Below are 12075 nucleotides of genomic sequence, written 5' to 3'. Positions count from 1 at the left end.
TCTCACATATATTTGAACCTGTTTGGAGGAGGAGAGGGTTGTCCGTGTACATGAGACAGTTGTAACATTGCCTCAAAATTCCCAGATTCACCAGCTGGACTGGAGAGGAAACCATTGACTGACCTTTGGACATGCTAGAGTAATAGGGAAACTGAATTTAAGACGGACCAACAGAGGACAGGGTAATCGTAGAGAGTATAAGAGTAAGTAGTGCTTATGGTTTAATAGTGCTAACTTGTAGGATTACTTAATTGGACCAGTGAAGGGCCTTAGAATGAGAATATGGTGTTTAAATTGAGAGAGAGCAGTTCTAAGGGAAAAAGTGAAGAGCAGACTTTGTGGAGCCAGGAATAGTTTAAACCCAATTAGGCGGCGCTGCCAGTTGTTGCGATATGCTCAAAACCGCGCAAAACCGCGCAAAAGAGGGTTTTAAGAGAGGAAGATGAAGGAGTTTTGGAATTGACTCAAAATGGCCAATAAAACTACAGTTTCAAGTCAGTAACCACTCCCACAGGGGCAGGCAGAGGGATTGGGATTTCTTTAGGTGTTGCATGTCCAACAGCTCTGGGTTTGACATAACTTTATATGTTAGGCAGAGATCACCTCGGAGTAGGTGATATGCTACGGAGTAAAGCTGGAGTTTTTTTAGATGGTCAGTGTAGGGCATTTGTTTGAGGCCAGTAATCCCTCTTTGTGAGGTACTTCTGTGGCCTTTCCAGCTGCTGCAGATGTCTTGTGAGGTACATTCCAAAAGGGGTGTTGTACTCTCTAATGGGTCTGAGTGTCGAGTAGAGGGGAACAATGGCCTCTTTTTTCCTGGATGAGAACCCTTTTATGATGAGGTGTGCCACGTAGAAGGACTTCCTGACTACTGTGGCGATGTGACTATCAAAGGAGAGACTACTGTCCACCGGGTCCCCAAGGTCTCATCACAAATTTGGTGTTAAATAGATTGCTGCCTATGTGGTAGTTCATGGGTACAGAGTTTTTACCAAAGGGGGTGACACTGAACTTTTTGGCATTGAGTTTGAGGCCATGGCTCTGACACCAGGCATCTGTTTCAGCGAGGCCGTTCTGTAGGATGTCCACATCATTTGGGGACTTGACTATGGCTCCTAGTTTGCCGTCATCTGCGAACTTCATTAGCCAGAGGCCTACTGTGTTAGCCTGTACTTCAGATAAATAGATACCAAACAGGAGAGGTCCCAGGACTGAACCCTGTGGTACTCCACTTGTCACTGGTTTGAGGTTAGATTTGGAGTCTGCAACTTTTACAGTGTGGGTTCTGTCAGTGAGCCAGTTGGCAACCCATCTTGTGATGTAGGAATTTATTCCTAGTTTAGTGAGTTTAGCTATAATTCCAGAATGGGGGATGGTGTCGAAAGCCTTGGTGAGGTCAAGATAGGCTGTGTGAACCACCTTACCCTCATCTACGGCTTTGGTGACTGCCTCAAAGAAGTCAATCAGCTTCAGGAGGCATGATCTGCCTTTCACAAACTCGAACTGGGTGGGATCCAGAGTTTGGAGGTTACCAATGTCTTTGTTTATGAGTTCCATGATGATATGTTCCATGGCCTTGCAGACCAGGCTTGTCATGCTAATAGGGTGATAGTTCCAGGGATCAGTGGTGGCTCCCCCTTTGTGGAGTAGGATAACTGTTGCTGTGCGCCATTCAGTGGGCACAAAGCCTAATGCGAGGCTATTACTGAACATGGTGCTTAAGTGGGGAGCCAGTTCATTCTAAAGTTCATGTAAAACGCAGCCTGGGATGTTGTCCGGTTCCATGAATGCTGTGTTTTTGGCTTTAGAGAGTGCAGCTGTTACCTGCATAGTTACGATTGCAGGGACTTTGCATTCTTCCTGTATAGATATGGGGCCTTTAGGGGGTGAGGGGGGGGGTATCTCCTGAAACCATGGCAATATCTTCAATCCTTAATATTAACCCTACAGTCCATTACCAGGAGACCTCTCTTTCTTATCAAATCCCACCTCTCTACTGGTGCACTGATTTTTCTGGATGATGTTTTAAATCTAGACTTTACCCTCCAAACTGTTCAAAGATTCACAGTACTTCAAGGAACACAACCAGAAAATTCCCAAGCAGCATCATGCATTCATCTACAATGACATTATATTAACTTTTCCATCCCTGTACATCCTTGTGCTGTGCCAAATTCTCTAACATTTATCTAGTCAGAACCTCCATAACCAAGAAAAATAGATATGGGAATAAGGGGAATCCCAGTTTCATCCATCTCTCTTTTGCTGCTTCTCCTGATATCAAATCCAATGCCTACTATTTTCAACCAGGGTTATTTATACATAACTCCTCTGACTGTCACTCAGATTTTAACCTTTCTGCACTTCTCTTATAAAATTCCACTCTACAGTATAAACTATTTTTTTTTATTTCAAATACCAGTCTCCACTCTTATTATCTCTCTTTCTACCCAGTCCATCAGCTTCCTCCAACAGTCTTGCTGGGGACCTTCCCTGAAATAAAGCCAATTTGGCCCTCCTCCACCAACTTTCCCAACACTTCTAATTTAGTTGCCAAAACCTATGCAAATATATTTTTTTAAATCAGCACAGACCACTGAAAACGGTGTACAATTTGCAGTCATCCGACCCTCCTGCCCCTAGGGCAAAAAGGTCATTGCTTCTTCACCTTTGATCTAGGTGCCCCCTCCCCCCGCTAAAATGCTATTCATAACTTCTCACAAAGCAACAAATTTTTTCTACCCCATCAATTTGCAGTATCTATCAGGAAGCCACCTGGGCATTCAGCTCCCCACCTAAATATGCTCAGTCAATGAATGCATTTTTGCCTCCTCAGTGACATATCCTTTTTTTTTAATCCTTCCATAGCGTCCTACAACTTTCTCCAAATCTCTCATTTCCCTCTCTTCCTACTCTTGCGCCATCTTATCTGCTGCATACAGCCCTGCAAAGCCTCCAGCACCACTTGTTTGAAATTACTGTACCCCACCAAAGGAACATACTGAAGACAGGAAGACTTGACCTCATTGTTCTCCCCCTCTTCTAGCCTTTCAACTTTCATGCTAGTAATCCCTTGACACTGGTTTCTTTCCTCTCACCACGCTGACATCCTTCTCCTAAGGTGTGCCTCATTCCAGGTCTCCCCTGCCACCCTTAGTGTTCCAGTTCAACACAATTTAAATCCAAGTGTAACAGAAGGATTGCCTTAATCTCCATTTGCAAATGAACACTTTTCATCATTCTGAGCTCCATTTCAGAAGCAATATTGTTTTTTTTTGCAAGGACCCAGTCTTGCATTTGTCTCTGGACCAGTTAAATTCAAAAGCCCTGGTTCCTTTTTGGGGAACTGCTATCTTGTTGGATGCATTAACAAGTTGGTGTCGCTGATGCAGCAGGGCAAGGACTGTTGAACAGTCTCTGACCATATACTGCAGTTGTATAAAAGCGTGGCACATACATTATCCAAATAAATCACAGTGTTTTTGCCTTCAGGTGGGTTGAAAAATGAAAAATCATTGTTGGTGTTACAAGAAGACGATGCTTTCGTTCAACAGAAGTGCATCTGGCACAAGAATCCAATGCCAAAGTTCTGCATAGAGTGGCAGTCATTTTGCAGACCTGGTCCAGAGAGGCAAGATGGGATAACAGAGTAGGGTTGGCCACTTCTGCTTTTTCTGCCAAGGAGATAATCATTAGACTGACTGGTGTGAAGTGTAAAACAACTTATCCAACATAATGCAACAGTAACAAATATTTTTTTCATAACGTTAAAACAGATAAGCTTTCAAATAGCAGACTGATGTCAGCAGAGTACATATGTTCAAAACTTACAGCTTTATTGTTGGATAACCTCGAACTCCAAATTCAGATGCAATACCTATAGAACAAGAGCAGACATACAGAAGTAAGGCTAACTTTGCTGTATACTTAAATGTCACAAGTGACTTATTCTACACAATAATAGCATTAAGATGATTACAAAATGTGACTATTTACTACAGTTAATTTACTATTCTACTAACTTTAAAAGCAAACTAAAATAGGATTACATTATGTACTCATTTAAATGGATATAAATAAAATTCATCAGTGATATCTAGAATGTCTTAGTAAAACAATCCTCATGCTATTTTCCATTTTCTTAACAGATAAACTGTACATTCCCATCACCACGTCGACGGACTGGTGATATCATACAAACACATGAATTATCAATGGCAAAAGCAGTAACAACTCATCATCGGATGTCTTGTAGCTAGTCATTCCTATCACATCACTGTCCACTTCCTGACATCATAAATTCCTACAATGTTTTACCTTCTTCCACCTGTTTTAAGGCTACCTCAATTTTCTACCATTCTTTCACTGAAAAAAGTCTTCCTCTTCACAACATACCTTTTATCTAAGAGTAATCAGGCCCACTCCATCACTGCAGATCCACTCTAACCAAAAGTCAGTATCCTAACCCTTCTTCAAATTCTTAACATTGCATGTCCCAGAAATCCCAATGAAACTTGTCAATACCTCAATTAACACCTTAAATTTCAATAAGTAAATCTTTCAGAACTGGATACAGGACTCCATGTCATGTGACACTGCTGTTATGTACAGAGACTCTGACCTATAACCACCCATCATCTTAGTTACCTTTCCTAGCACTTTTCCACTATATTGAGAGTGATTTAAGAATAATCATCCACTCCACAATCTTTTTCCACTTCAGTACCCGCAAGACAGCCAAATCACCCCTGCTAATCATTTTCTTCAAATCATCATGCCTAAATGCATAAACATACTACACAAATGACAGGTTCAGCTGCCATTCTCTACCATTCTAAAACTTTATACAGATCTTCATGTAATTTGTCTGTCGATAAACAGATCCCCAAGTATCTACATGCAATACAACTCTCTCTTTCGGCTTTTCCCGGTTAGGGGACGCCACAGCGGAACTCTGGTCCACTAATGATTGGCAGTGGATTTTTACGGTGCCAAATTGCCAGCCAGATGCCCAACCTTCAAAGAAGGCACACCCATTCACACTCGCACCTACCTGCATGTCTTTAACATCACTCGATCACGGGAAGGACATGCAGACTCCAGAATCGAACGGGAGAAACTCTTGCTGTGCAATGACAGTTGCAAACTTAGAAACAGTAGCAGATCAAGACATTAAGTCAACAGTAATGTCTCATCAGACTATCTCCCTGATTTGTTAACATAAATGTTACTCTTCTTTCTTTATTCTGGCTATGGATCTAACCTGTAACATCAGAATCTCAATCTACCCATTTTATTTCAATCAACTTTCCATGTGTTACACTATTAAATGATCTGTTGTTAAAATACAGACATACTACAGACAACAATGTCTGCCTTACACTGCAGGTTTGGTCATTCAAGCTGTAAGACTTGAACACATTAATAAGCAGGTCTCCCATCACTAAATCCATGGTGCCATTGATACTGAAAGTCTTGGACTCCATGAGAATGTCATTAATCTTGAAAATATTAATCTTTCCACCACTTATGATATTAGACACAAGTCTCAGAGATCTTGCAATTTCCTTGGGCCTTCATAGCCCCCCCGCCCCCAATCTGAAGAGAAATACAGGCAAAGGAATCCAGACATGGAAAACTTTACTATACAAAAAATAAGAAGACAAAGAGGAAAAGTAGAAAAGGAAATCAGTAATGGAGAAGTTAAAGAGATAGAAACTGAGGTTACAAAGAACCTGCAAAGTGAAGGATTCAGTGTAGAAAACTTCATTCAGAAAGCACCATAACAGGATAGATCAATGGAACGGCAAATTAAGGAGAAATCAGTAGACCAGAAAGCAATTGGTCAGGTGCCATATGAAGATATTTTGGAGCTTTCCACAGGAAACCAGTATAAATGTTCACTTGAAGCTGGACAGCAAGGGAAGGAACAGGAAACTGTGGAAACCCTGACTCAGTTAATGTTGAAGAATGATAGGCCAGTGAGTTCTCATATGACAGAGCAACAGACGACACAGGATGAAATTGAAGAAAATGTGCCACAGGAAGATGTTCCAGAACTTTCTATAGAATGACCACAGGAAATGGAAAACAAAAAAATTCTGCTCTCAGTTTAGAAGAAAACGAGCTAAGAGAAGAGTTACTCGACTTAATAGAGATAGATAGACATATTAAGATCAATGAAAGAAACAGACTGCAGAAGGTCAATAAAACTCAAAAAGTCAGAAGTTTGATAAAACAAACATATTAATTAGGACTCTCCATAGAGATCCATGTGATATAACATAAGTAAATAGGATATATTACTGGGCAGCTAAATTAATAACTATTAAAGTTGAACCACAAGAACACTGTGTAGTGAGGGAGAGAAAGGGGAGAAATCGAATACCATCATGGAAGTATCGAATAGAGAAAAATACAAAGCAATTAAGACAAGAAGTGCCACTGTTACACGTGATAAAAGCAATGTTCAGTATTAGAACAGATCTGGATCTATCATGCACTATCGCAAATAAACTAAACATCTCAGCACAGGCGGAAAAACTTAGAAGATGCACAGATAAATATAAAGAAAAAGTACAAAATAAGCAATTTACTGATAATCCAAAAAAGTTTTAGAGAGATTGAGAAACAAGGTAAAAAGAATTGAAAGACCACAAAAAAAGAAGAAATAGATACATTTTGGAGAAGTATCTATGAAGATCCTGTGGAACATAACAAAGATGCTAAATGGATAGAAGTAAAAGAAAGAATGACAAGTTTAAAGGTACAGGATATGAAATGGAATGAAGTAACAGCCAGAGAGGTTGAAACAAAGTTAAGAAAAGCTTCTAATTGGTAAACCCCAGGCCCAGATGTAGTACCTAACATCTGTTAAAAGTATTAACATCATTGCACGAAGATTTAGCCATGAATAAGAACTATTTATATATACACCCCAAAGAGACACCAACCTACCTAACAGGAAAAACAATGCTCCTACTTACAGTGAACCTGCAAGCTATCCTAAACATTATAGACCAATAACCTGCCTTCCGACGATGTACAAACTATACACTGGAATTGATTGTGACAGAGTTTACAATCATTACGAAGAAAACTCAATTAGGGCAATAGAACAAAACGCCAATAAAAGAAAGTCATATGGAACAAAGAATCATTTGCTGTTAAAGTCATAGTGGAGAACTGTAAAAAGGGGAAGAATTTAATTATGGCATGTACTGACTACAAAAAAGCATTTGATAGTATCCCACATTCATGGATAAAACAGTGCTTAAAAATGTATAAGATACACCCTACACTGATCGACTACATTACAGTGACCATGAAACAGTGGCAGTCCACTTTGCAATTAAGCCATGATAAAGTACAAATTATTATTCCAGGGACTTAAATTCAAAGGTATTCCAAGGTGACTCTCTGTCACCGATGTTATTCTGCCTTGCCCTTAACCCATTAAGCTGTCTACTTAACAACTTAGGCCATTGCTACAATTTGGCTCCTAGAAAATAAACTGTAAAGTCTTATCTTTTCTTTGTCAACTATTTAAAATGGTACAACTCATCAGATGAGGAACTGAAAGTACAACTGCACGTTGTTAAAACTTTTTCATATTATATAAAGATGACAATTCGTCTTGATAAATGTGCAAAAGCAACCTTTAAAGAAGGAAAACTGTAGCACCAAGAAAACATTAGTTTGGGACAAGAATGTGATATAAAAGAACTTGAGCAAGAGGAAGTGCATAAATACTTGGGAACTGATGAATGATCAACAATAAAACATGAACAAATGTGAATAAAACTTAGTAAGGAATAATTTAGAAGACTTAAATTAATCCTGAAAACAACATTGACATCTACAAACAAAATCCAAGCTATAAACCAATTTGCTCTTCCTGTCCTAATTTACAGTTTTGGAGTAATTGACTGGCCCCAAAACATGATGGATAGATTACATAGGAAAATAAGAAGGATGCTTCATGCTCACCAAATGATTTATAAAAATCAGTGCATACAAACATTATATATTCCCTGTTCTGAAAGAGGGATGTGCCTCCTTGAAATTAATTACATGTACAGATCTGAATTTGTAGGACTCGACACATATTTGCTGACCTCACAAGACCCAAATGTACTGAAAGTTTTGAAACATGAGGAGAATAAATCTAAGATGATTTCCCTGCTTACGCTACCAGAAGTACATCGGCGTCAAGCAGGAATGGAAATCAAACCACAAGTAGATAGAAATCAGGCAGCAACTGAATGTGCCAAAAAACAAAAGAAAGAATATAAGGTGAAAGACCAAATGAGAAGGCAAGAAATGTGGAAAATGCATAAATATAGTTGCAAGTATAGAAAACTTCTGGAAGAACCTCATGTTGATCAGGAACGAACGCAGGAATGGTTAAGAAGAGGTGTATTCAAACCAAGAGATGAAAGGTTAATATTGACGGCACAAGATAGTGGGCTACATACACATTGGTTTACAAAGCCCATTGAACATGTAGGAGAAACAGGCACATGTAAGTTTTCTAAAACAGAATTGGAAACAGTTGCACACCTCATTGCTGGTTGCAACATACTAATGGCAGAAGGACTGCATACTGAAAGGCGTAACAATGTGGCAAGACTGTTGCACTGGGGATTGTGCAAACATTATGCTACTGAAGTAGCTGAAAAACACTGTTAAAATCAGCCACGAAGTGTCATTGGAAATTATGAAGTCTACATCACATGGGATCATCCATTATCAACAGTTCAAAAGATAGATCCTAGAAAACTCCTTTTGCTGATTTTGAACCAATTTTTTTTGAGTCTTCTCTTTCCTGCAGGAAGGAAGTCTTGTATTTATTTTGTCTCTATGAGATCTATACGCATGGATGGCTGCTTGACTTTGCTTGAGCTGAAGAAGATGATCCAATGAAAGGTGATAATTTGATAATAGTTAGATTTAGATTCAGCTGTTAGATTCTGCTGAGGCAGTTAGGAGCCAGTCGAGGGCAGTTTCCGACAGCTGGAATCCTATGCTGGAATCCTCAACCACTACCGCCCAAGTCATTGGTGAACACTCTGGGGCAACAGGAGGCCAAAGCTCAGACTGAGAAGGGAGAGCCAAACTCAAAAGGACTGTTCGCAAGCTAAAGCTGGACAGGCTGCTATTAAGTGTTGGTAGTAAGCTGGTAGTAATGGAGTAACATTTGTGGACCTTACCCCAAACATGGACTTCCAACAATGGAGGTGACCATTGTAAATTGATGGATTTTACTAATCGTTGAATTCTTTTGGATCCAAGATGGTCTCCAGTTAAGTAATGGGTCTGGCACCAAGTGGGTTTTTGAGTAAGTGACAACCTTGGCGCAGTCCCTTGACACCTTGGAGCACTCTTCGCACACGCTTGTTGGTGCAGGCAGCTGCTAGAACCCGGGTGCTGGTGGGACCCGTGCGCTGGGTGGAGGGGTGGGGATGGTGATCTAAATGGTGATCTAATCAAATGGTAATATCACTGGCACCCATTGGTCCTCCATTGACCCTGAGTCCAGGCCCGAAGTGTTCAAAACCACTCCGACAGGCCATGACTGCACAGGGACCTTCAGGATGTTGGAGGGAGATGTTTCCACCAAAGGGGCCTTCCTCCGCCTCTAGGAGGCTGTGTCACTCTGGAAATCCACTTCCAGAAAAATTCTAGAATTCAAAATCTCCTTCCGAGTCGCCTGCTGTGGCGCATTAAAACCACTGAGATTTTCGAGAACCATCTTCCCACCCATTCGAAAGTCTTGGCGATAGGGCCTGTCACAGAGTGGAAAGTCAAACTCACCTGAAAGAGCAAAAGTCTTGAGACTGCTCATACTTGGCTCAAAACAATGAGGACGATCAAACAACCTCGGCAAGAGATCAAAAGGAGCCGCAAAGGGAAGACTGAAAAGCAAGCGGCAGTGGACAGGGCGGCCAGGCTTGTCTTCGTAGCAACTCCTGTAGCCTCGCCTACTCTCCCATGAGCATAGCGGATGAGAGCCCTGGAGGTTAGATAAGATAAAGAAGAAAGGGAGATAACTGAACTGAACCTGACCCCAACTGCTCACAATCTTACCCGAGAGGAGTCTGCAGCCCCTTGACAGGACCTCCTGCAGGCAGCTAAAGTGTGCCAACAATTCAGGACCTTAACGAAAGGGTCAGTAAGTCATCGTACGCTGTCATGACGCCATACCACTGCTCCTAGAGGAGATGGACGACGCCGGGGATACCACCGGCCTTGCCACATCTCCACAGCATTGGATATATCTACTGCCCGGCCCCTTGATAGAAATTTTGTCCGTGGGGAAAGAAGAAATTTGTTAAGCAGGCACCGAGGTTCCATAGTTCCCGAGGAGTCCACAAACAGAAGATCAAGATCCCAAACCCAGAGGGGAGGGTGGGGGTGGAGAGGTCCAGAGGTGATGAGGCCCCGAGACTCCTCACCAGAGAACCCAGCAGAAGAGGGGTTTGGACTGCCAGTCGCCTCGTTGAGGATTTCTTTCCCACTATGTATGCTCGAGGATCTCCGCGGAGACTTTTGGGACCCTTCCGCGCGGTATCATCGAGGTCCTCCTCATCAGAGAAGAGACGTGTTTCCTCTACACTTTTTCTTTTCTGGGTTCCTCGAGAAAGCGCGTGGAGCGAGAGGGGAACAGAAAGAAGGAACCAGGAGGGGGTATCCTCTAGGCCTAGGGGTCTGCCAGAGACAGGGGAACTCGAAGCACCAGTCTCAAAATGGAAGAAGGTGTGGTGCGAAAATAAAGAAGTGGCTAAGCACAGAAGATTTGGCTAAGGCACTACTCATAAAGCAAGGCGGACAGAAGAATCCTGAAGGTCCAACCGATCGAGGCGACCGGCCGAGAGAGCCCTGCAGCCGACGCAGAGGCTAGGGGAGCAAAGGGAGAAAAAGGGCACCCAAGCCTCAAATGGGCCAGAGGAGGTCCTTTGTCCGCACCCAAGAAGAAGGAAGAGAAGTAAGAGAGTCGGAGTACTCACCATTTCACCTGTTCCACACACGCACCGACCCAACGCGGCTGTTGAAGTGAAGGAAGAAACAACGAGAAGGGCAGTCGGCTCCAGTACCGACCTGGACATAGTGGTCCAAGAAAAGAAGACAAACGTAGCATTGATCATTGAAATCGCCACACCCAGTGACTACAGTGTGTTGCATATAGAGGGACACAAAGTCATAAAATATCAGAATTTGCAGGCAGAAATGACAGCAATGTGGAAGACAGATAGTTCCAATAGTAGTAGAAGCAACGGGTCTTATAAGAATCTACAATCATATTTAGATATGCTTCCAATACATATAACTCTGTACGAACTTGCAGGAGAAGTCATTACTGGGCACACTGCGGGTGCTGCGAAGAGCACTTTTAGCTGACATCAGAGACTGAAACAATACTAATTTCATGAACTTCAATCGTATTTTGACTTGGGAATGTAGTCCATTCCTGTCATGGTATTAGAAACCCAAAAGATTTGGAGAAATTAAAGACAAAAGTTACTGTTGCAGCTACTCAATGTACAAGAGCCACCCTAGTAACTAGCAATGCTGAATAAAGGTCCATCAAAGGCTTTGCCAATACCTGAATTAACATGCACTGAGCAGGTAGATGTGCAGCACAGTAGTACAATGCGCATCACTGCTGCCCCACTGTAAAAGGTTCACCAAGTTAGTCATCTGCTGAAGGGCCTTCCATGTGGAATCTACATGTACTCCCTTGTGGTTGTGTGGGGTTTCATATAAATTTTCTCCAGGTACTCTGGTTTCCTCTCTGATCCCAAAGGAGTGATACAACTGAATTGGCTGTAAGTGTGTGTGTCTGTGTGTACATGCTCACACGTGTGCACTAGTTTGTGTGGCATCTGCAATCTTGCTTCCAAGACAGATCTGACATCTACTCCTTTATGGAAAGCAGCTGCGGAAGCCACTGCCCTAGTGGATTGAGCCTTCTGGCAGGAAGGCAAGAATTTACCACAAAGAAAATAGTAGAAGGAGAATGCCTTAGAGATCCTCCAAGTTGCAACAGTGTGTTTGGAGACTGGCTGGTCCAGC

At 41.9% G+C, this 12075-nt stretch overlaps 1 protein-coding gene across 1 annotated transcript in view; it reads right to left on the bottom strand.

Annotated features, from left to right (window-relative positions):
* The window catches only part of TMX3 (thioredoxin related transmembrane protein 3), a 1593937-nt gene that overhangs the window by 970630 nt on the left and 611232 nt on the right, over positions 1-12075 (bottom strand). Inside the window, exon 5 of the mRNA XM_044067138.1 lies at positions 3832-3877. Within this exon, the coding sequence (XP_043923073.1) occupies positions 3832-3877 (46 nt within the window). The remainder of the gene's footprint in view (positions 1-3831; positions 3878-12075) is intronic.

The sequence above is a fragment of the Protopterus annectens genome, chromosome 3.part1 (genome assembly GCF_019279795.1).
Source record: "Protopterus annectens isolate FY-2018-M chromosome 3.part1, PAN1.0, whole genome shotgun sequence".
Lineage (NCBI taxonomy): Eukaryota > Metazoa > Chordata > Ceratodontiformes > Protopteridae > Protopterus > Protopterus annectens.
Note: the sequence above shows the minus strand (reverse complement) of the source record. Positions and strands in the feature narration are given on the sequence as shown.